A 26,572-nucleotide genomic window follows, 5' to 3' on the forward strand; every position below is an offset into this window, starting at 1 on the left:
CAGCACATCCATCCTCCTGCACACAACTCTATCCATAGTCCACGCCTCGCAACCATACAACATTGTTGGAACCACTATTCCTTCAAACATACCCATTTTTGCTTTCCGAGATAATGTTCTCGACTTCCACACATTCTTCAAGGCTCCCAGAATTTTCGCCCCCTCCCCCACCCTATGATCCACTTCCGCTTCCATGTTTCCATCCGTTGCCAGATCCACTCCCAGATATCTAAAACACTTCACTTCCTCCAGTTTTTCTCCATTCAAACTCACCTCCCAATTGACTTGACCCTCAACCCTACTGTACCTAATAACCTTGCTCTTATTCACATTTACTCTTAACTTTCTTCTTTCACACACTTTACCAAACTCAGTCACCAGCTTCTGCAGTTTCTCACATGAATCAGCCACCAGCACTGTATCATCAGCGAACAACAACTGACTCACTTCCCAAGCTCTCTCATCCCCAACAGACTTCATACTTGCCCCTCTTTCCAAAACTCTTGCATTCACCTCCCTAACAACCCCATCCATAAACAAATTAAACAACCATGGAGACATCACACACCCCTGCCGCAAACCTACATTCACTGAGAACCAATCACTTTCCTCTCTTCCTACATGTACACATGCCTTACATCCTCGATAAAAACTTTTCACTGCTTCTAACAACTTGCCTCCCACACCATATATTCTTAATACCTTCCACAGAGCATCTCTATCAACTCTATCATATGCCTTCTCCAGATCCATAAATGCTACATACAAATCCATTTGCTTTTCTAAGTATTTCTCACATACATTCTTCAAAGCAAACACCTGATCCACACATCCTCTACCACTTCTGAAACCACACTGCTCTTCCCCAATCTGATGCTCTGTACATGCCTTCACCCTCTCAATCAATACCCTCCCATATAATTTGCCAGGAATACTCAACAAACTTATACCTCTGTAATTTGAGCACTCACTCTTATCCCCTTTTCCTTTGTACAATGGCACTATGCACGCATTCCGCCAATCCTCAGGCACCTCACCATGAGTCATACACACATTAAATATCCTTACCAACCAGTCAACAATACAGTCACCCCCTTTTTTAATAAATTCCACTGCAATACCATCTAAACCTGCTGCCTTGCCGGCTTTCATCTTCCGCAAAGCTTTTACTACCTCTTCTCTGTTTACCAAATCATTTTCCCTAACCCTCGCACTTTGCATACCACCTCGACCAAAACACCCTATATCTGCCACTCTATCATCAAACACATTCAACAAACCTTCAAAATACTCACTCCATCTCCTTCTCACATCACCACTACTTGTTATCACCTCCCCATTTGCGCCCTTCACTGAAGTTCCCATTTGCTCCCTTGTCTTACGTACTTTATTTACCTCCTTCCAGAACATCTTTTTATTCTCCCTAAAATCTAATGATACTCTCTCACCCCAACTCTCATTTGCCCTTTTTTTCACCTCTTGCACCTTTCTCTTGACCTCCTGTCTCTTTCTTTTATACGTCTCCCACTCAATTTCATTTTTTCCCTGCAAAAATCGTCCAAATGCCTCTCTCTTCTCTTTCACTGATACTCTTACTTCTTCATCCCACCACTCACTACCCTTTCTAATCAACCCACCTCCCACTCTTCTCATGCCACAAGCATCTTTTGCGCAATCCATCACTGATTCCCTAAATACATCCCATTCCTCCCCCACTCCCCTTACTTCCATTGTTCTCACCTTTTTCCATTCTGTACTCAGTCTCTCCTGGTACTTCCTCACACAAGTCTCCTTCCCAAGCTCACTTACTCTCACCACCCTCTTCACCCCAACATTTCTCCAGCAGGCACAGTTATCTAATCATCCAACACAGCACTTGCTTGGCTGATCAAACAACTTTATAAAGAAAAAAAGGAGTTGTCATGAGGATTCATCCCCTTCAATAATCAAAATAATATAAAACCTGCAGATGCTCATTACAATTAGCTTAACAACCGTACATTAGTAACCTGCCCAGGTCTATGATGTCAAGGCTTAACCATACATTAGTAACCTGCCCAGGTCTATGATGTCAAGGCAAAAAGATGAAGAGGTGCTATGCTGACCACTAGCATCATAGCCTGTTATTGTCAGGAATCAAAATAATTTTCTAAAAGAATCACGAGGAAATGAGGTAAGGGAGCATAAATGGAAGCTCCAGCTCAAATTCATCATTGACTAGGTACTCATTCTTACTGTGTAATGGGACCTTTAACCATTCTAGATAAAAAAATTAATGCAGGATCCTTTAATTACAGCCCATTCTATTTTCAGGATCTGATGAACTTTCTGGATAAAGAATGAAAGAAACTTATGGATCATCTAAAGAAAAAAATATACAAAGATTAAATTAACCCTTAAATTGCTATAATCATCAATTGCTGATATCTGATTCAATGCTAATATCATGAACTGAAAATCTAATAGTAATAGTTCCCAACTAATCTGAATTACAAGCTACGGTTTGATTACTAATTATCCACTGATGTCACCAGCTTTCTCCTGCCATAGCTACAAAAAATATCAAACGCCTCTTTCAACCATATATATCACCAAAGGAGGTGTCAATAAAGCAAGTTCCCAATCTTTCTCCCAAGTAAAACATGAACTAATGTAAATTTATTAGCTTGACAAAGAAAAACAATGTTAGAAGTTTCTTCATATATGTTTTCCACTTCCTACATTAGCAAGGTGCTACCAGGAACATAGGAAGAAATGGCCACATTCACTCACATCCACTTTCTAGTTGTCATGAACAAATTACTCAAACTAAAGACCCCTCTCTACAATCAGGCCCCATAGATCTTTCCATGATTCCCCCTAATTCCCCTAGTTATATCTCTAATGCTCACTGCATTTGGGAAATGCCTCTAGGGGGTGGCCATGGTAAAATAGTCTCATTATTATCATAATTAATACTATAATTACTTCTACTTTTTTCAATTCTCATACTTAGTAGCTGTCTCCCACATTAGCGAGGTAGCGCAAGGAAACAGATGAAAGAACGGCCCAACCCACCCATGTCCACAAGTATATATATAAACAACCACACATGCACATATACATACCTATACATATCAACATATACCTACATATCCATACACAGACATATACATATACAAACATGTACATATTCACATGGCCTTTGTTGTCTTTTCCTTGCGCTGCCTCACACGCATGCGGGGGAAGGGGGTTGTCATTTCATGTGTGGCAGGGTGGCGACAGGAATGAATAAAGGCAGCAAGTATGAATCATGTACATGCATATGTCTGTGTATGTATATATTTGTATACGTTGAAATGTATAGGCATGTATATGTACATATGAGGATGTGTATGTACATACATGTGCATATGGGTGGGTTGGGCCATTCTTTCGTCTGTTTCCTTGCGCTGTCTTGCTAACGCGGGAGACAGCAACAAAGTATAATACATAAATATAAATATCTAAATGTAGCTTAGACATTGAAGCTTATTGACACAGTGGTGAAATTGATGAGAACTGCTATTGACGTTTGTGTGAATAATTTGTACATTTCCTTTCCATAGCCAGAGGTTGAACCATTATGTGACATTCATTTTTTTCATTCATTTCAAGCTAAAAGTTTGTTTCTAAATTGTTTCTTACATTTTTCATATGTATATATATGTATGTGTGTGTGTGTGTGTGTATGTGCGTATGTGTGTGTGTGTGTGTGTGTGTGTGTGTGTATATGTATATATATATGTATATTATCCCTGGGGATAGGGGTGAAAGAATACTTCCCACGTATTCCTCGCGTGTCGTAGAAAGCGACTAGAGGGGACGGGAGCGGGGGGCCGGAAATCCTCCCCTCCTTGTATTAACTTTCTAAAATGGGAAACAGAAGAAGGAGTCACGCGGGGAGTGATCATCCTCCTCGAAGGCTCAGAGTGGGGTGCCTAAATGTGTGTGGATGTAACCAAGATGTGAAAAAAAGGAGAGATAGGTAGTATGTTTGAGGAAAGGAACCTGGATGTTTTGGCTCTGAGTGAAACGAAGCTCAAGGGTAAAGGGGAAGAGTGGTTTGGAAATGTCTGGGGAGTGAAGTCAGGGGTTAGTGAGAGGACAAGAGCAAGGGAAGGAGTAGCAATACTCCTGAAACAGGAGTTGTGGGAGTATGTGATAGAATGTAAGAAAGTAAATTCTCGATTGATATGGGTAAAACTGAAAGTTGATGGAGAGAGGTGGGTGATTATTGGTGCATATGCACCTGGGCATGAGAAGAAAGATCATGAGAGGCAAGTGTTTTGGGAGCAGCTAAATGAGTGTGTTAGCGGTTTTGATGCACGAGACCGGGTTATAGTGATGGGTGATTTGAATGCAAAGGTGAGTAATGTGGCAGTTGAGGGAATAATTGGTATGCATGGGGTGTTCAGTGTTGTAAATGGAAATGGTGAAGAGCTTGTAGATTTATGTGCTGAAAAAGGACTGATGATTGGGAATACCTGGTTTAAAAAGCGAGATATACATAAGTATACTTATGTAAGTAGGAGAGATGGCCAGAGAGCGTTATTGGATTACGTGTTAATTGACAGGCGTGCGAAAGAGAGACTTTTGGATGTTAATGTGCTGAGAGGTGCAACTGGAGGGATGTCTGATCATTATCTTGTGGAGGCTAAGGTGAAGATTAGTATGGGTTTTCAGAAAAGAGGAGTGAATGTTGGGGTGAAGAAGGTGGTGAGAGTAAGTGAGCTTGGGAAGGAGACCTGTGTGGGGAAGTACCAGGAGAGACTGTGTACAGAATGGAAAAAGGTGAGAACAATGGAAGTAAGGGGAGTGGGGGAGGAATGGGATGTATTTAGGGAATCAGTGATGGATTGCGCAAAAGATGCTTGTGGCATGAGGAGAGTGGGAGGTGGGCTGTTTAGAAAGGGTAATGAGTGGTGGGATGAAGAAGTAAGAGTATTAGTGAAAGAGAAGAGAGAGGCATTTGGACGATTTTTGCAGGGAAAAAATGCAATTGAGTGGGAGAAGTATAAAAGAAAGAGACAGGAGGTCAAGAGAAAGGTGCAAGAGGTAAAAAAAAGGGCAAATGAGAGTTGGGGTGAGAGACTATCAGTAAATTTTAGGGAGAATAAAAAGATGTTCTGGAAGGAGGTAAATAGGGTGCGTAAGACAAGGGAGCAAATGGGAACTTCAGTGAAGGGCGTAAATGGGGAGGTGATAACAAGTAGCGGTGATGTGAGAAGGAGATGGAATGAGTATTTTGAAGGTTTGTTGAATGTGTCTGATGACAGAGTGGCAGATATAGGGTGTTTTGGTCGAGGTGGTGTGCAAAGTGAGAGGGTTAGGGAAAATGATTTGGTAAACAGAGAAGAGGTAGTAAAAGCTTTGCGGAAGATGAAAGCCGGCAAGGCAGCAGGTTTGGATGGTATTGCAGTGGAATTTATTAAAAAAGGGGGTGACTGTATTGTTGACTGGTTGGTAAGGTTATTTAATGTATGTATGACTCATGGTGAGGTGCCTGAGGATTGGCGGAATGCGTGCATAGTGCCATTGTACAAAGGCAAAGGGGATAAGAGTGAGTGCTCAAATTACAGAGGTATAAGTTTGTTGAGTATTCCTGGTAAATTATATGGGAGGGTATTGATTGAGAGGGTGAAGGCATGTACAGAGCATCAGATTGGGGAAGAGCAGTGCGGTTTCAGAAGTGGTAGAGGATGTGTGGATCAGGTGTTTGCTTTGAAGAATGTATGTGAGAAATACTTAGAAAAGCAAATGGATTTGTATGTAGCATTTATGGATCTGGAGAAGGCATATGATAGAGTTGATAGAGATGCTCTGTGGAAGGTATTAAGAATATATGGTGTGGGAGGCAAGTTGTTAGAAGCAGTGAAAAGTTTTTATCGAGGATGTAAGGCATGTGTACGTGTAGGAAGAGAGGAAAGTGATTGGTTCTCAGTGAATGTAGGTTTACGGCAGGGGTGTGTGATGTCTCCATGGTTGTTTAATTTGTTTATGGATGGGGTTGTAAGGGAGGTAAATGCAAGAGTCCTGGAAAGAGGGGCAAGTATGAAGTCTGTTGGGGATGAGAGAGCTTGGGAAGTGAGTCAGTTGTTGTTCGCTGATGATACAGCGCTGGTGGCTGATTCATGTGAGAAACTGCAGAAGCTGGTGACTGAGTTTGGAAAAGTGTGTGGAAGAAGAAAGTTGAGAGTAAATGTGAATAAGAGCAAGGTTATTAGGTACAGTAGGGTTGAGGGTCAAGTCAATTGGGAGGTGAGTTTGAATGGAGAAAAACTGGAGGAAGTGAAGTGTTTTAGATGTCTGGGAGTGGATCTGTCAGCGGATGGAACCATGGAAGCGGAAGTGGATCATAGGGTGGGGGAGGGGGCGAAAATTTTGGGAGCCTTGAAAAATGTGTAGAAGTCGAGAACATTATCTCGGAAAGCAAAAATGGGTATGTTTGAGGGAATAGTGGTTCCAACAATGTTGTATGGTTGCGAGGCGTGGGCTATGGATAGAGATGTGCGCAGGAGGATGGATGTGCTGGAAATGAGATGTTTGAGGACAATGTGTGGTGTGAGGTGGTTTGATCGAGTAAGTAACGTAAGGGTAAGAGAGATGTGTGGAAATAAAAAGAGCGTGGTTGAGAGAGCAGAAGAGGGTGTTTTGAAATGGTTTGGGAACATGGAGAGAATGAGTGAGGAGAGATTGACCAAGAGGATATATGTGTCGGAGGCGGAGGGAACGAGGAGAAGAGGGAGACCAAATTGGAGGTGGAAAGATGGAGTGAAAAAGATTTTGTGTGATCGGGGCCTGAACATGCAGGAGGGTGAAAGGAGGGCAAGAAATAGAGTGAATTGGAGTCATGTGGTATACAGGGGTTGACGTGCTGTCAGTGGATTGAAGCAAGGCATGTGAAGCGTCTGGGGTAAGCCATGGAAAGCTGTGTAGGTATGTATATTTGCGTGTGTGGACGTGTGTATGTACATGTGTATGGGGGGGGGGGCCATTTCTTTCGTCTGTTTCCTTGCGCTACCTCGCAAACACGGGAGACAGCGACAAAGTATAAAAAAAAAAAAAAAATAAATATCTATCATTTCTATCCCTGGGGATAAGGGAGAAGGAATACTTCCCATGTATTCCCTGCATGTCACAGAAGGCGACTAAAAGGGGAGGGAGCTGGGGGCTTGAAATCCTTCCCTCTTTTTTTTAATTTTCCAAAAGAAGAACAAAGGGGGCCAAGTGAGGATATTCCCTAAAAGGCTCAGTCCTCTGTTCTTAACGCTACCTCGCTAATGCAGAAAATGGCGAATATCATGAAAAAAATCTATTATTTCATGTGTGGCGGGGTGGCGACGGGAATGGATCAAGGCAGTATGTACATATACATGTGTATATATGTATATGTATGTATATGGTGAAATATATAGGTACGTATATGTGCGTGTGTGGGCGTTTATGTATATACATGTGTATGTGGGTGGGTTGGGCTTTCCTTGCGCTACCTCGCTAATGCGGGATAAGGTGATTAAGTACAATAAAAAAATATATATTCCATTGATCCACAAGTGTACTGCTAATGATGTACTTTACATTTCCTAATTTTTTGCCATGTCCTTTCATTGATCTATATTCACTACCTTCTGAGAAAAGCTATGTTATGCATTTGCAACTGAGTTACGAATGTAGCAAAAGGGTTAGCACAAAAGCTGTCCTACTGAATGAGCAAGGAAAGTAGTTCCACCATTTATAATCCTAAGTTAGTCTAGTTTAATGGGGTATCATCAACTATAGTGTGACACAACAGCATGCCAACAACTGGTAAAACAATATTATACTAATGACTAGTAACTTAAAAAATCAGAGTAAGCTAATTCTATTTCTGAAAGTGAATGGTACCTACAAATTAGAATAAACTCAACATGACTGGTGCCAAATTTGGCTTTTGAATAGTTTTACCTGATGTGGTTTGACGATCCTTGCCAACTGAGGTGCCAAGAATATGTCCTCTTCTCCCTCTGGATGTCCTACATTCACTAATACCCGCCCCTGTGCATCAGGAAGGTTGAATGCATCATTGATGTGTGCTCCAGAACTTGATGTATCCTCCAGTTCCTCTTCTTCATCCTCTGAGTGACTGGATATAATAACAACATCAGAATCTGACTCTGACTTTTCTTCTTCTTCTTCTTCTGAAGTCTTTTCCTTCTCTCCCGGCTCTTTCTCATCTTCTGGTTTTTCCTCTTCTTCCTCTACCTCCTCCCCTTCCTCCTCTTCCTTTATCTCCTCACCACTGCTTATTTCTTTCAACTGAGTTTCAACCGGGGGAAACATGTCATCTGCAAAAATTCTCTTATCAAAATCCAAAACATATAGAAGGCACGTCTGAAAACAAAACATTGATTTTCATTGTAATTTTTGTTTAATACCTAACACTTTAGGCAATAAAACTTTTTAGCTTTCTCATGTTTTCTTCTACCTGATAAAAGAAGACATTCCAAGCCCATTAAAGACTGAAAAAAAAAAAAGGAAATTTGCCTCTTGGTTATTCATACAACTGAAACATATGAAACATATTTGACATCTGACGGCCTTCATCATGACAGTCTCGGGGAAATCCATCCTGCAGAACCTTAGCCTTCACCACAACAGTCTTGGTGAAATCTATCCTGCAAAACCTTAGTCACAGTGCAAAAACACTATCATCTCCATACGCAGCACTTACCTCAAACCTTGAACTTCAAGGCAAATACGGACTCTCCTTCCTTGTAGGGTAATATATGTACCAAGTCCCAATGAAATCCATTCAATACAGCTAAACATACTGTGCAGAAATAAAGTCACCTACATGTGAATTGACCTCAAAATTAACACCAGCAGGTATCTACCACGCACAAATAGAAACACTAGGCAAGTTTTCATGAAATACATCCAATAATAATGAATTACTGAGCACAAAAAATAATTTACAATTACAGCAGTGATCCTAACTTTCAACCTTTAGACCTTAAAATCAAAATGAACCTTCCCTGACCCAAAGGAAACATATAGCATGACTTAATGAAACCCAACCTACAGAAGTACAGCTACTGTAGATATATGATATCTACAAGTGTAAGAGTGACCCCGAACCTGAACTTCTGACCTCAATATCAATAGGAACCTTTCTTGCCCTAAGGACAATACTCATGCTAAGTGCTGATGAAATGCACTTTACTATGTAAATGGATCATAGGGAGGTGCCTGAGGAATGGAAGAATGCCTGTAACATAACACTATATAACGGCAAGGGGGATAAGGGGTTTTCAAATCACATAGGTATAAGTTTGATCAGTGTACATGGTAAGATATATGGAAGATAGATGACTGAGAGGATAGTTATGTACAGAACACCAGACTGGGGAAGAAAAAGTGGTTTAAAGAGTGGTACAGGATGTGTGGATTACATGTTTGCTTTGAAGAATGTGTGTGAGAAAAACTGAGAGAAACATAAGAATTTGTATGTGGATTTCATGGATTTGGTGAAAGTATAAGAGAGGGTTGACAGAGATGTTCTGAGGAAGATGCTAGGCATTAATATGGTGTTGGAGGAAAGCTACTAAAAGCTTTGAACACTTTTTATCAAGAGAGTAAAATATGTGTAAAAAAGGAAAGGAAGGTCAGTGGTTCAAGGTGAAGGTGGGTCTCAGTAGGTGTGAGTGATGTCACCATGGCTGTATAATCTGTTTATGAATTTAGAAGTAAGGGAAATGAATGCAAGGGTCTTGGAAAGAAATGCAGTCTGTTAGGGTAGGGGTGCCTGGGAGGTGAGTCACTTGTTTTCTGACAATACAGTGACGATGAGAGATTTGAGTGAGAAACTGCATAAGCAGGCGTCTGAGTTTGGGAGAGCATATAAAAAGAGAAAGTTGAGAGTAAACTCAAATAAGAGCAAGGTTAAAGCATTAAGTTTAGAATGAAAGAGATAAATCACTTGGAGTGTGATTCTAAATGGACAGAACTTGGAGGATGTGGAGTGTTTAGATATCAGGGATTGGATCTAGCAACAAATGGAACCATCTGAACTGAAATAAGCCATTAAGTGGGTACATGTATATGTTGATATGTATATGTATATGTGTGTATATGAACGTTTATGTACACATATATGCACATAAGTGGATGGGCCATTCTTCGTCTGTTTCCTGGCGCTACCACGCTGATGCGGGAAACAGCAATTATGTATAATAAGTAAATAAATATTCTTTATAGTAAATAACAAATATGAAAATGTTAAGTCAATCATCAACTTACCCTGACCCCATTTCATTTTCCACATTTCTTCATCTTCTTCTTCTTCCTCTTCCTCCTCCTCTTCCTCTTCTTCTTCTTCTTCTAATTCTTCCTCTTCTTCTTCCTCTTCTTTAACCTTTTCTTCCTTTTCAACTGTAAATGAAAAAGGAAATGGATTACATGACACAGAAAGGAATCAATTTTGAAAGAGAATAAGATATTTTTGAAGCAGATGACTAAAAATAAGGGGAAATGTGTTGAAGCAAATTATATTCGCCAAGTCTGGAAGGATAACAATAACATGGAAAGAAATTTGTAAGCAATGAAGAGAGTATTTAAAAGATGGGACTGGAGATGATGGTGAAAGTGACAGGTTTATTGGTACAACAGAAATAAAGGTAAGGGGAGGGTGCAGAAAGTACACGGGAGAAGAAAACATTACAAAGGAGGAAGTCAGAAGAGTAATAAAGCTTCTAAAGAATGAAAAAGCTGGAGGAGCAGATAAAGTGGGGAATGAGGTGCTGAAGAATTGAGGTGAAACTGTAATGGAATGGATCTGAAAAGCTCATATGGAAGCATGGTGAAGTGGTCAGGCACAAACTGGTCTGATGATGAAAATAACTGTTCCACTGAATACAAGAAAGGATGTAGCACAGAGCTGACTGGGGATAGATATTTCAGGTAATGATGTTAGCACAATGTCTGGGGATCAGATGCAGTGGGAGTATCATATGAACAAATGTGGTATGATAGGAAACAACTGTCTCACTTGATGCATCAACTCAGTGAGGGTTGAAAAAGTAAGAATCACTATAACATACTTTGCATGGGTTAAGGATGTACTAGATCCCTCCCATTTAGTTGAAAATGGAATAATGATAATACAAAATCAGATGGAGAGACAGATATAGACTGATACATATACAGATATATAATGATATATAAAAAGGGAGAGAGATATATGTATAAATATACCTATCATTGTTAAAGGCAGCAAAGAAAGTTTTGAAAACTGCCATAAAGCCAGTAACTCAAAACCATATTAAGTTCCATCATTTACCAAACATTAACCCACATTCTTGTTCTGCAAGCAAAGGCTGATGTCCAATCTAAGTTTCTCAGGATTGAACAGTATTCAGATGAGGATACTTTTTTGGGGGAATACAAATACTAATATTTCTAGCGGGGTTTTCTGATATTCAAATATCTATATATGTAATATATGCAATTATCTTTCTTTTTCTTTCATACTATTTGCCATTTCCCGCATTAGCGAGGTAGCGTTAAGAACAGAGGACTGGGCCTTTGAGGGAATATCCTCATCTGGCCCCCCTTCTCCGTTCCATCTTTTGGAAAAAAAAAAAAAAACGAGAGGGAAGGATTTCCAGCCATCCGCTCCCTCCCCTTTTAGTCACCTTCTACGACACGCAGGGGATACGTGGGAAGTATTCTTTCTCCCCTATCCCCAGGGATGATATGCAATTATATACATTATAAAACATTTTGAAGAACTATTCACTGCTAACTTCATGAAACTGACTTAAAAACTTTTGAGATTCTGATTAGGTTTTTCCTTGTACTTCAGCTCTCTAATTCTGGTATCATCTTTGTTGCCCTCTCTATTACGGAAGCCCTCTGTGCTGCTTTAAAGGTGGTGACCAAATTTCAGAAGCATATTCTCGTTTTGGCATTGGGTAACATGCAAAAAGCTTCCTAAGTACTTCCTTATCCATATATTCAATAGTTTTTCAATCTGCAGTTGTGGAGATTTACTGGAGGGTACACAAAAACACTCTCTCTCTCTAAACAGCCTGCATATCTAGATCTGTCCCTTTTAATGGCATTAGGCTATGAGTAACATAAAAATTCCTTTCTCAAAAGGAAAACTACATATATTGTCTGGGTTCAGGTCTGGTCTTTTCACTTCAGTAGTGCTGGTTTGTGTCTTTCCCATAACTAAACAATACTTATATTGCCTTGGTTAATAAGATGCTCCAAGAATAATTCATTGGTATTGTGAATGACGATAGACCTCACGACCTATTTAAAAAATAACCAGCAAATTTGACTATGGTGTTGAATGGTTCAGTCAGTTATACCCACATGTAACAGAAGTTCTTCACTTTCTGTTACTCTTTCCATCAACATAATTATGTGAACCATGGTGTTCAGGTACAATCTTGATGAAAGCTAAGAGGAGATATCAACTCTCTGTGGAAGAAGACATGCACTGTGCCTCAGCAAAAACTGGTCCACATTTCTTGATCAGCACAGTGAAAACAGTACCAGCAGTCTCAGCATTGTTAACCAGTTCTGTAGAGCTTAAGGATTACAAAGAATGATTTTCAAAAATATTGAAATCCTTATGTTTTGTTGATATATTCAGCAATGACTTCCATCATTGTTTCAGTTTTATGGCACTGAAAGATTAACCAATAATGAAGTTCCACAAAGCAGAAATAATATTGTTGAGAGGCAAAAGTTGAGGACACACTTTCATAATGTTTCAGTTAGGTAGAACTGATGAATTTAAAAGCAATGAAGTTCCAAAAATTTAAAGTAATCACGGATAAGAGGCATATTTTCTGAAACTACTTTCATTAATGTTCCTTCTAGAGATTAAGATCTATCAATTAAGGGTTTGTTTTAAAACATTAATCTGATTATAATATGGATGTGTAACAAATGTTAAGGATAACAAAATGTGAACCAAAAAACATCATTAATATAATTGTAAAATTTTCTTTCTTTTTCTTTCATACTATTCGCCATTTCCCACGTTAGCGAGGTAGCGTTAAAAACAGAGGACTGGGCCTTTGAGGGAATATCCTCATCTGGCCCCCTTCTCCGTTCATCTATTCAGAGGGTATATGAATACCACCAGTAACATAAATAGGGTACATGGTTGATAAAAGGCTAAAAACCCAATAATAATAAATGCTGCTCTAATACAACAAAGATTTTCCCTAATGTGGGATTCTGGTAATAAATCAGGGATACCTACTCCCAAGTCCCTCTCTTAAAAGCATTACAGCAGCTTATTTCCTGCAATATAATATCCACATCAAAGCCTTAATTTCACTGCATCCCATCCTCATCACTTTGCATTTAAACTGGTAGAATTTCATTAACCATGCATCAGACCAACTTCAAAACTTGTCTAGGTCACTTTGTAGGTTGATCAAGTTCTCCTCACTATTCTACCTCAATGATAACTTTGGCATCATCATCAAACATATTAAGATGTGAATCCATTCCATCCCATAAGTAGCTGCGATGGCACAGGCAAGCGAAATAGGTGGCACTTACTGCTGCTATTTTGGAGCATTAGTAGTGGATGACAAGCAACCACTGTCCAGGAGGGGGTACAACCACCTGGGTTTTGAGAGGGACACTGGTGACAATGTAGTGATCCTGCATTGCAGCATCTATCACTGTCTTTTTCACTTGCTTCTTCATTTCTGTTGCTGGTATTGAACCCTATTCCTACACTCTTTTTCTCATATACATCACAGGGCTATATATATTTGTGTGAACGAATGTGGCCTTTGTTGTCTTTTCCTAAAGCTACCTCGCGTACATGCGGGGGGAGGGGGTTGTTATTTCATGTGTGGGGGGGTAGCGACGGGAATGAATAAGGGCAGACAGTATGAATTATGTGCATGTTTTTTTGTTTTTTTTTCCCGCTGTCTCCCGCGTTTGCGAGGTAGCGCAAGGAAACAGACGAAAGAAATGGCCCAACCCACCCCTATACACATGTATATACATACGTCCACACACGCAAATATACATACCTACACAGCTTTCCATGGTTTACCCCAGACGCTTCACATGCCTTGATTCAATCCACTGACAGCACGTCAACCACGGTATACCACATCGCTCCAATTCACTCTATTCCTTGCCCTCCTTTCACCCTCCTGCATGTTCAGGCCCCGATCACACAAAATCTTTTTCACTCCATCTTTCCACCTCCAATTTGGTCTCCCTCTTCTCCTCGTTCCCTCCACCTCCGACACATATATCCTCTTGGTCAATCTTTCCTCACTCATTCTCTCCATGTGCCCAAACCATTTCAAAACACCCTCTTCTGCTCTCTCAACCACGCTCTTTTGATTTCCACACATCTCTCTTACCCTTACGTTACTTACTCGATCAAACCACCTCACACCACACATTGTCCTCAAACATCTCATTTCCAGCACATCCATCCTCCTGCACACAACTCTATCAATAGCCCACGCCTCGCAACCATACAACATTGTTGGAACCACTATTCCTTCAAACATACCCATTTTTGCTTTCCGAGATAATGTTCTCGACTTCCACACATTCTTCAAGGCTCCCAGAATTTTCGCCCCCTCCCCCACCCTATGATCCACTTCTGCTTCCATGGTTCCATCCGCTGCCAGATCCATGTGCATGTGTATGTATGTATATGTGTGTGTGTATATATATATGTATACAATGAGATGTATAGGTATGTATATGTGCGTGTGTGGACGTGTATGTATATACATGTGTATGTGGGTGGGTTGGGCCATTCTTTCATCTGTTTCCTTGCGCTACCTCGTTAACGTGGGAAACAGCAACAAAGTATAATAAATACAATAAATAAACATCACTGGACAACACATAACTCATATATTTCAAAGTTATCTTCTATTTCTTTTCCTAAGCTTTGGAAACAAAATCTAACACAGCTGAACTAATATATGATTCTTTGGTGCCCATTCTGAGTGGCACCAATGGTTCAGAGGGGCTGGGCTCATAACAGGGCCCATTAGACTGCCATCATGCAACTGGGATCAATCCCACTTCCAAACATATACAGCTTCTAGACCTGGTGGCTCTTTCATAATTCATTTCTAAAACATTTGCAATTCTAATCCTAACCTTACATCTGCAGAGTACCATCTGCTTACCTCTTCTCCTGAACACTTTCTTCTCTCAGAAACCTAACTGTCCAAAAATGCTTATTTACACTATAAGGTCTCCAACTACAGTCTCTATCATTGTTTCTACTCCAAGAATGGAGTTTCTGCTGACTGTAGTACAAAATCAACTATTAATGCTCAACTGGATCTTGAGACTGTTCAGGTTGAGTATCCCCTATCTTAAATGCCTGGAACCAGAAGTGTTTTGGATTCTGGAATACTTGTATATACATAATGAGATACCCTGGATATGGGATTCAAGTTGTTTTCATATACACCTTATACACATTGGCTGAAGGTAATTCATAAACATCTTTTAATACTTGTGCTTCCTCTTTTCTTATCATTGTTGTCCATAGGGGTATCTGCAGGCCTTCATGACATTTTCAAAAATATCTTCGTACCACAGAGCAAAGAACAGGCAAAAAACACAGAGAGTTATGCACATAAGTCAGGCAGTGACAATGGTTTGTAACAAACTGGCCCCAGCAGAGCATCAGAGCCCAGCATGGATAAGTGGGGTCAGGTGTGGAATTTTCCACTTGCAATGTCATGTCGCTGCTGAAAAAGTTTCAGATTTTGGATTAGGGATGCTCAACCTGTAGCACAAAATCACCTATTAATTCTCACACAGATCTTGCGACTTATAACTTTGATGCCATCTGACAGTTATATGACCCCCAAAAGAGTATGTCAAATGTTAATCAACCAGTATATGTCAGTGTATATTACAAGAGAACATGATGAAAGAGATGAAATGTTTAATAGATCTCCTTTACCTCCCTCTCTCCCTGTCTCCATTCCTCTCTGTAATCTGAGTGGTAGTGGACTCCCTAGGGAAGTGCCGTCAACACTTTCAAACTTATTTATAATATCCTCTCCCAATACACTTCATAAGGAGAGGTTCCAGATGCTTGGTTACTAAGGTGGTGGAAAAAAAAAAATCATCTCATTTCTCAGCATGCTAAATCCAATAATTCTAAATGCATACATCAAAATCACCTACTTTGTTCCAACTCAGCCTTAATCCGGGGAGCATCTTCTTCTGATGACAAAACCACAATGTCATCATCAGATGGGGTAGTATCAGTTACTTGTACCTCTGCTCCAGCCTCTAAATTTGCACTCACCTCTGCCACCAGTCGTTCAACCTTAACGTAAAACACAGTATTAGTATCAGCATATGACAGTTGTCTTACCATCAGAAATTCAACATGCATTACAAAACAGCAACATCAAAAGCATTATCATTACATACCATTACTCCCAACAGCCATCAGTGATTCTATCTTAAAATCAAAGACAACACTGGCATCATGTTTACTTAACACAGGTTAAAGTATGTCGAATAGTGTATGATTTAGCTATCTTTAGGCTATCTCTCATGGTGTCTTCTTTTCAGTACAAGCCACACCTTTTTTGGCCTCTGAAGTAACTGTACTAATAATTGAACATAATTTGAGCACTTGAGCTTTTATGACTATCACTAATCAATTCAATTTGTAGACACATCATCTCTACTAATACGAGAAGTGCATGACACCTTTATGGTCACTTACTCTATCCTACTATACAGTTATCATACACAATACACCATTTCTCAAATTGCAGGGGTCCAGAATGCAGTTTCAACCATGAAAATATAATTTCTTTACTTTAGTGGAGTGAACTTCCTAAAAATGACTGAATAAGCAAAGCTACAGAGGGCTGGGTAAACATGGGAGGTCAGGTGGAGTATGCTGCCAAACCCAGTGATCTATGACTAGGGCCTTGGAAAAGATCCCTCAGGACCACAGTGCTGGTCCTCAAATCTCTCAATACAGTTTTCTATCCACTCCAGTACGACATGCTTTTTTCTTTTTTCAAACTGCAAGAGGTCATTCTTAACACCAAAGACCAAAAAGAAAATGTTGCAGTAAATGCAAATTCCGTTTCAAATCCACATTAAGTTGCTAAGGTACCATTACTATTAATAAGAATGTTGTTGCCATAAGGCTTGTTTCATTGTGATCTTTGCCTGATTTCTACAGCTATGGAATAAATCTTATTTTGCTTTTATTGTTATAATCATTATATATTTTTTCCTCTTTTTTCTCTGTTCTTAACGCTACCTCGCTATCGCGGAAAATGGCGAATAGTATGAAAAAAAAAAAAAAATCATTATAATATCTTTTCCTTCTTCTTTCTTTTTATGTTGAAGGCTCCAGTCATGGACAAAAGCCCACATAAAGGCAGGGCCTTTATTGAAATATAGAGGGAATAATGAAAATGGAAAAAGAAATGACGAGAAAGTTTTTATAAACTTTGGAGGAAGTGGAAAAACCTGTCTTGAAATATGCCGGGTCTTACTTATTAGCAACTACTAAAATGACCCACCCTTGAGTTGCTGATGGCCACACAGTAATCATGTGATGCAGTAGCTTCCTGTATATTGCATGGCCTACCAAGTGGTGGGGGCACACAAGCATCCAGCTCTCAGGAGCAAAAACCAAAGTAATACCTAAAGAAGAGGGAAAATGAACTGACATTGAAACGTAGTGTAAGAGCATCAAGTTTGGAAGTCAGCTTTTTTTTTTATGTTGAAGGCACCAGTCACAGACAAAAGTCCACATCAAGGCCAGGCTTTAATTGAAATATTGAGAAAAGTATGAAGTGGAAAAAAAGAAGAAAAAAAAAAAAGACAAGGGAAAGTATTTACGAATGTTTGAGAAAGTGAGAAACATGTCTTTCGAAATGTGCCAGGTCATAGTTATTGGGAAAGACATGTGAAGGCAAAGAGTTCCAAAGCTTTGACATGCTGGGAAAGAAACAGGTATCATACAGTCCACCCGAGTTGCTAATGGCCACACAATAGTCATGCAACACAGCAGCTTACTGTGTATTGTGTGGTCTAGCTAGTGGTGTGGGACACAAGCAGCCAGCTCTTGGGAGCAAAAACTAAATTAATACCAACAGAAGAGGTAAAATGAACCAACAATGCAGTGTTTGGCATGGGGTCATGTTTGGCAATCAGCGTGGGACAGATTATAAAATGAACCGCTTTCGACTCAACTCTGTCAAGTAAGGATGCTGAGCTAGAACCACCCCAAATGCAAGAGCAGTACTCCATACAAGGACGAATCAATCTCTTGCGTAAATGGGCCAACTGTCCCTAAGAGAAGAAGTTTCATCTAAACAGGACACCCAGTGTCTTAGAGGCAGACTTAGCTGTTACCATAATGAGGGGTTTCCAAGAAATAGTGGATTTTACAGCAATACCAAGTACGTTCATTGAGTCAAGAGGTGGAATTACTTAACAGAGAGATGGGTAGAAACTTGGTCTTAGAGGTATTAAACTTTACAAGACTGAGATATCCTGTACAAGTCTGAGTTTATTGAGGAAGCTATGTCAAGACGAGATGCAGACAAGTGAGAGAAAAGGGAGCAGAACTGAAGGATGTGGATGAATGCAGCACTGAGTCCTATGCATATGAGTGCATAGGATTATTTGTGGAGAAGAGGAAATCGTTGAAACAGTATTCATTTGTGCTTGCCATTTCCTACGTGAGCGAGTTAGCATCAAGAAGAGATGACAGAGCCTTGGGGGAAAATCCCTCTCTTGGCTCCTTGCTATGTCTTTCTTTTGGAAAACAATACAGGGAGGGATGATTTCCAGCCAACCACTCCTGTCTCTTAGTCGCCCTCAATGACATACAATTCAATTCCTCAGAATTTTCTCCATTCAAACTCACATCCCAACTAACCAGTCTCTCTACCCTGGTAAACCTAATAAATTTGCTTTTATTCACATTTACTCTCAACTTCCTCCTTTCACACACTTTTCCAAACTCAGTAATCAACTTCTGCAGTCTGTCACTCGAATCTGCCACCAGTGCTGTGTCATCAGCAAACAAAAAGTGGCTCACTTTCCAGTCCCCTCATCCCCTACAGACTGCATACATGCCCCTCTCTAAGACTCTTGCATTTAACTCCTTCACTACCCAAGCCATAAACAAACTAAACAGTCACGGTGACATCACACAGCCCCACCACAGACCAACTTTCACAGGAAAGAATAAATGTGAAATAACAAAACAACCCTAAAGAAAAAATAAATGAGGGAATAGATACTGGAGGTAAAACTGATACTGAACAAAAAAAATCAATACAAAAAAAATACACATCCGTAACAACATAGTTATAAGATGTAAGAGTTTACTGAATATAGAAAACAAGACAACTGACATCAAAAGAACAGAATATTCATTAATATACAAAAGGGGAGCACATTACATGTTGGAATATGAATGATGGCTGCTTTAATATGTTAGACCACCTTAAACAGCCAGAAAGAAATTGTTCCTCACTTTACAAAAGTAACTCTCATTTCACCTGCTTAAACCTATACCACAACAAAATCAAAAGTCAGCCGTGTCTTCTGGACACGTATCAAAGACGCCCATCTCACTTGCAGATACCAAATGGGAATCTGAAAATGACATGAGAAAGTTTGCAAGTTATTTACCTTCACTCTAAGTCAGGTGGAAAAATTCAGAGGATATCACTCCTACCTTAGACTCAGACAATAACTCAGAAAAGGAAAATACTGTATTGGAGAATGATTTACTAGGATCCATAGGTCCTGACACTGTGGTACAAGGAAGGAGTCAGAAAACAATGGACACCAGCTCAGGCATGGAAAAACTGTCCGTCATGGAAAAAGAATCATCATGCACAGACATGAGAGCAAAAATACAGACACTGATTCAGGTATGGAGGGAGAGGGAAAGGGAGAAAATGAAGGTGATGAATCCTCAAGTACAGATGTGAGTGCAATACAAGAGAGCACTGATTCAGGTACAACAGGAGAGGGAAAGGGAGAAAATAGAGGCCATGTAACTCACTCACATATGCTCAATGAAAGGAGATTCAATGGGGGAAAAAGTCATGGGATGCACTTTCAGAATTATACAAATCACACAAACGCCACTGACCTCCCAAAACAAAAGAAGGTACATATAGAAATGACGGCAAGGAGATGAGTGCCTCTAAAGAAACATTACAAATTAGTATTCAGCAAGCTAAAAACCATCTTAAAAATATATGCCCCAAAAGACTTCCTAAACTGTAATGACCCCAATATTACACATAGCAGACACCAGCTTAACAAAAGATTTTGAGAGGGCCACTGAATGCATGTCCATGCACTGTGCTCCAGGCCCAGACTTGTGAAATTAGTCTTCATAAAAGAAATGTAAAACACCTTTTGCATGAGCACTAAATATCCTGTGATCAAAAAGTCTAGATTCTGGCATCACCCCCAAGAGTTCAAAATTGACTCACACTGCCCCATTCTACAAAGGTGAAGGGAAAGAAATCCCTAAAAACTACAAACCAAAAGCAACTACAAAACATATTATCATAAGCTTCAACGGAGTACCAAAAGCAATCTGACTGAATTTATGGAAATGAACATTTTACATATAACCCACGACAACATGGTTTCAGGATGGGAAGACCTTGCCACCCTCAGCTGCCTGACTACTATGGTAAGATTATTGAAGCTCTAGAAAACGAAGAAAATGCAGATATAGTTTACATAGAACTCTGCAAAAGCATTTGATGAATGTTACCATGGTGTCATAGCACATAATATGCAAAAGATGGGAAAAACTGCAAAACTGGAAGATAGATATACAACAGGTCAAAAAATGTAGTTGAAAACCATGCATTCTTCAATGCCTAAACAGTAAAAAGACCATTCCCTCGCAAAATATATTTGCACCTCCCGGTTCCCCATTCTAAATATACTTAAAGCAAGCACAAGCTACAGTCTGACATTGTCCTTTACAGATGATGCAAGAATAGGCGTGAAAATCATGTTAACAGAGGATGTTGAAATATGACAAAGGGACATACATGAAGTCTTCCACTGGACCATTAAGAGCAACATGCTTTTCAATATGGATGGGTTTTAACTCCTCTGGTATGGGACAAATGAAGAAAAAAAAATAGAGAATACCTGACAAAAATATACCATCATAAACCAGTTGAATAATGTTAGAGACCTTGCAGTAATAATGCCTTAACAACCTGATCTTTAGCAAAGATAAAACAACAGTTGTTGCCTAATGAAGGATGGTGGGCTGGATTCCTGCAAACTTTTAAGACAGCGAAGAGACACCAATGATGATACTACTCAAGGCACTAATTCTGTCAAGAATAAAATACTGGTGTGCTTTATCATCAACCAACAAAGCAACAAAATTACAAAATCAAAAATTATTTTAAGTTTTTTCATTGCCCACTTTGACAGTAAAGGAACTAAATCATTAGAAACAACTGAAATCACTGATACTATACTCTATTGAGTGCAGACAGAAAAGGTTTGTCATCATCTATGCTTGGAAAATCCTAGAAGGCATAGTTCCAAATTTTCACTTGGAAATAACATCCTACTGGCATATGAGGCATGGAAGTCCCTATAAAAAATCTACCTCTGAAATCCACTGGGGCATTATGTACAAAAAAAAGAGAGAACACTTTAAACATCTAGCAACAAAGGATAACTCATGGAGTCTTCAGGAATCTTCACTCCTACAGCCCGGGCTGGCCCAGGATGCTGGATTAGATCACTGGTCAACCAAGCTGTCGGAAGTCACTGCCCTCAGACCCAAAGAGACCCCCCACAGCCTAGCTGGTTAGGTGCCCTTTATAGGAAATTGTTCAATGCACACTAAAGCTTCTCCACTATGCATCCCATATTGCTTCTCATGGAAGCTAGGAAAGCAATGACAAGTCTTGGGCCTCAAATGTTTAAAGTGTTCTCTCTTTTTGTACATGCTGTCCCTTTGGATTTTGAAGGTAGCATTCTACAAAACCTTACAGTAGGATGATATTTCCACATATAGGATGGAAACCATACCTCCTAGGATTTTCCAGGTACAGATGATGATATACTTCTCCCCTCCATGCTCCTGAGATCTCAGTAATAGCCTCTGTGTTTTCAGTTGTTCTCAGTAATCTAGTTCCTTTACCACAATGATATGGACTGTGAAATCTCTCTGAAAACTTTCTAAATCCATAATTTTGCTCTCTTTGTATGGTGATGTTAGAATGCACAGGATCCAGCTGTCATCCTTCTAGATGAGGCAACTGTTGCTTTGTTGTGTTTGCTATACCTACAGTCCTCATAAATACCATACCTCTTGGACACCTCATGAAGTCTTCTGGGGGTCTTCACCCCCAGGCTGCTGGATTGGTTTGTTGGTCAACCAAGCTGTTGGAAGTTGCAGCCCTCAGGCTCAAACAGCCCCCACACCTTGGCTGGTCTGGTACACTTTGTAAGTAATTGTCCAATGCACTCTTAAAGCTTCTCTACTGTGCACTCCATGCTGTTTCTGATGGTAGATGGCCCAGGACATTTAACGAGTTCTCTATTTAAGCAAATGGCACCTCTGGATTTCAGTGGTAGCATTTGACTTAGTTCCAGTAGAATGTTATTTCTGGGACCCAAACCTTCTACAATCATTAAGGTATAGATTATTATATACCTCTTCCGTCTACACTCCAGGGAGTATAGATAGCCTCACATATACAAGCCATTACCCATAACTTAGCTCCTTTGCCACATTAATATAGGCTGTGAAAGGTCTCAGAACACTTTCTAAATCTGCAATTTTGCCCACCTTGTAGGGTAATGTTGGAACACAACAATATTTAGTTCATGAAAGAATTAGTGTCTTGAATACTATAATCAATGTTTTTCCTTCCTTTGTCTTGAAGGTCCACATGATCCAGCCTACCATCCTTCTGCATGAGGATACTGTTGACTTGCTAGGTCATTAAACACTATTACATTCCCAGGTCTTTCATGCTATTCATCTAGCTTATGATGGGATCTGTGTCTGTCTGGTATTCTGTTCGTTTTTTCATTTCTACATTTTCCCCATACCAGAGAAGCTGAAATTTATCTCCAAAGGAAAGTATGTTCTCAGCTACCAGTAGCTTTATCCATTGATGTGATTCTAATGCTTATTCTTATATCATCTGCAAAGGGTGATATAAAACTGTGGCTCATGTTTGTATCAAAGTAAGATATAAGAATGAGGAACAGGAGGGGTGCTAGTACATTTCCTTAGTGGACTGAGCTGTTTACTAGGGAGGTATTGGAGACTGCATGGTTTACAACTTTGTAATAACCAATTTTTCCAGTTATTCACATCTTTCACATGACACCATGGTCACATATTCAAATGCTTTGCAAAGTATGAGTAAGTCACATCAGCATTTCCTCTGTTTTCTAGGGCTTTAATAATCCTGACATGATGGTTACGTAACTAAAAGGGGTTAGATCTTCATAAAACCATGATGTCCTGGGTTATGTAGCTTGCTCACTTCCATAAAGTCAGTCAGCTTGCCTCTTGAGAATCTCTTGAAGATTTTAGAGATGTGCAATGTTAATGTTATCAGGCAACAGTTTTTGGGACTACTTTGCTTCCACCTTTGTGCAGTGGGGAGATCTGGATCAGTTTCAGGCTCTCAGATGGCAGAATCTAGACCTTTTCTAAAGAGGATATTTAGTGCAGGTGCTAGAGGTATCTTACATTTCTTTGTGAAGACTGAGTTCCATGAGTTTGAGCCTGGGGCTCAGTGCATGGGCATGTTCTTAATGAACCTTTGAAAACTTGTGTTGGGAATAAAACTAGGGAAAAGTGCTGTCAAGATAGAGTGTAGTGGTGAGGTATGGTGGTTAGTGACAAGCCTGTTTGCAGATGATACTGTGTAGCATGCTAAGAGTGACAGAGTTGCAGACAGTTGTAAGTGTTATATGATGTTCGTAAGCACTGGTAATTGAAGGAAACTGTAAATAAAAGTAAAGTGATTAATGTTTGAAAAGACAGAGTGGAAGTGGAGATTTTACAAAACCCTACAGAGTTAAGGGGGGAGAGTGTACTAAACTCTGTTATGGGTATGGGAGGTGAAAGACTAGAAGAAGAGACAATTTAAGTATTTGGGAGCTATCTTGGGTAAGCTTAGTGATACGGAAGGAGGGATATGGGAGAGAGAAGTACCTAATAGAAGAGTCACTGGGTCCCTTAAAATAATGAAGGTTATGAAAGTATGAAAGTGAAGAAAGGATTACAGGACAGCACAGTCCACCTGACCCTGACCTATGCAGCCAAAACATGGTCATAGGATGAGTTAAGAGGGTCAAGAATCCAGGCAGAGAGGGTGAAATGTAATACTTTGAGGTGGTTTGAGTATATGGAATAAACATAAGATGAGTAGTTTACAAGGAAAGTGTATAAGAGCATGATTAAAAGGGTTGGTGTGAAAGAAAGACCACCTGCATACATGGATAAACAGAATGGATGAGTAATGAAGGCAAGAAATGGGGGGGGGATGCATGGAATACTGCCTCCAAAAAAGGCATGTAAGGAAAGGGATAGACGGAGACTCTTCGACCACTGCCATCCCCTTGATGGGAGTTCCCTGAGGGAACGCGCATCAGAGATATACATAGACAAGCACACTTGGGAGATTACTGTTTAGGAAAAAGCCTGTTGGGATATTTATCTTCAATGTAGCTTTTAGCTTGCTGAATACCAATTCATATTGATTGCCTTTTTAGAATCTTATCCATCTTTTGGCAGTCGTCTGCAAACTTACCTTCAGTTTTAAGTGGGCCAATGGAGTTTGTGGTTCTAGATTTGTATTTTGCATACAAGTAAGTGGATTATTTCTGATTTCATTTATGGCATTTTCTTCTTTTTCCTTTTTCATAGTGCATGTACTGTCTGTAGCTTCTTTAGAAGATATGCAATTCCTTTTTGCTTACAGTAAAGTGCAAGACTTTCTCATTCTAACCTAAACCTTTTGTGCTTTCTTCTCAGTGTTGCATGTTTGGAGTACCAAAGTGGTCATATCACTTACACATTTCTCCTCTGTTTTGGCAATCAGCAGGGTTTCAAATTGTGTTGCAGACATCTCACTGATCACATCTTCCCACTTAATCCCTTTACTACTAAAACTTAAGCTACTGAAAACATCTCCACTATTACAAGTGTTATGACTGGAAGGTTGAGCCTCCAAACATGTTTGATTTTCTTTCAATCAGGTTGCAATCAAAGTACAGGGCACTTGAGATGGTAATGTCAGATATCAGGCCACATTATTTGTAAAGATCAAGTCCAGGGTGTTGTTTCCTCTGGTTGGTTTTATTTTTTTGGATGGCTTCTGGTAAACTTTTCACATAGACTTAATTACTCTATTTGTTATAGCTGTTCATCTGAACTACCTCCAGTGTCAGAAATTTCAGCAACTATGTTATTTTCTGTCTGTCTCCATTTAATGTGTTGTTGGTTGAAGTTTCCTAATACTAGCATATTTGGGGCTGGGTTTCCAAAGAAGTCAAGACATGACTGTTTCTCTTACTTGTTCAGTAAATTCTTGAGACTTTGCATATGATGGTCTATAGATTAATGCAATGACCAGGTGTGGATTTCTACCTTGACGACTAATTCTTCTACATCATATGGAGAGTTCAGTTCAGCTGCTATAAGTTTATCTTATATACACAGTCCAACTTCTAAACGTGATCTTCTAGTCCTGGCACAGCTGTACAGGTTGTAGTTTGGAATCCACAGCTCACTATCCATATGGTCATTAGTGTGCTTCAATGATGGCTGCAAATACTGCATACGACTCATTTAACAAGCTACTTATAAAAGGGATTTTATTTGATCTCGGTGATTTAAGTCCCTGCATGTTAGCATATGTGAGGGACATTACACGGCTTGTCTCTGTGTTGTTTTGATAGGTTTACGAGCTCTATTCTGCTGAACTTGGCAAAGTGCTTTCAGTTCCCTCACCATTCCAAAGAGGGAAGCCAATTTCATATCCACTTCTGATAGTTCTTCCCTGCCTCTGTGTGGCCCTGTGTTTGTGCCTTAAAAAGGATGTGTGCATGCTTTTCACACTTCTGAATGTTCAGGCCCAAAGCAATCAAAATCTTTTCCACTCCTACCTTCCATCTCAAATTTGGTCTCCCACTTCATATGTCACCTCCACTTCCGACATATAACCTCTTTGTCAACCTATACTCACTCTCTCCTTATGTCCAAACCATTTCAGAACATCCTCTTCAGCTATCTCAACCATATTTCTTTTTCTTTTTACCTTACCTCTCTCTTACCCTAACATTGCTTACTTGATCAACCCTCCCCAAACAACATATTGTCCTCAAACATTTCATTTCCCTCACAATCATCCTCTTTAGTACATGCAACATGTTGGCACTACTTCCAGACAGTAACCCCACTTTCTGCACAATCCCAATACACTCAGAACCTTCATCTCCTTGCCCACATTATAAC

General features: G+C 39.8%; 1 protein-coding gene across 4 annotated transcripts in view; it reads right to left on the reverse strand.

The window, feature by feature from the left end:
* The window catches only part of LOC139765498 (uncharacterized), a 134,667-nt gene that overhangs the window by 57,899 nt on the left and 50,196 nt on the right, over window positions 1-26,572 (reverse strand). For all 4 annotated transcript variants that reach the window (XM_071692958.1, XM_071692959.1, XM_071692957.1 and 1 more), the window contains 3 exons: window positions 16,222-16,366; window positions 10,300-10,431; window positions 7,966-8,345 (listed from right to left, as the gene is read on the reverse strand). In XM_071692958.1, the coding sequence (XP_071549059.1) occupies window positions 7,966-8,345; window positions 10,300-10,431; window positions 16,222-16,366 (657 nt within the window). The remainder of the gene's footprint in view (window positions 1-7,965; window positions 8,346-10,299; window positions 10,432-16,221; window positions 16,367-26,572) is intronic.

The sequence above is a fragment of the Panulirus ornatus genome, chromosome 55, assembly GCF_036320965.1.
Source record: "Panulirus ornatus isolate Po-2019 chromosome 55, ASM3632096v1, whole genome shotgun sequence".
In the NCBI taxonomy this organism is placed as follows: domain Eukaryota; kingdom Metazoa; phylum Arthropoda; class Malacostraca; order Decapoda; family Palinuridae; genus Panulirus; species Panulirus ornatus.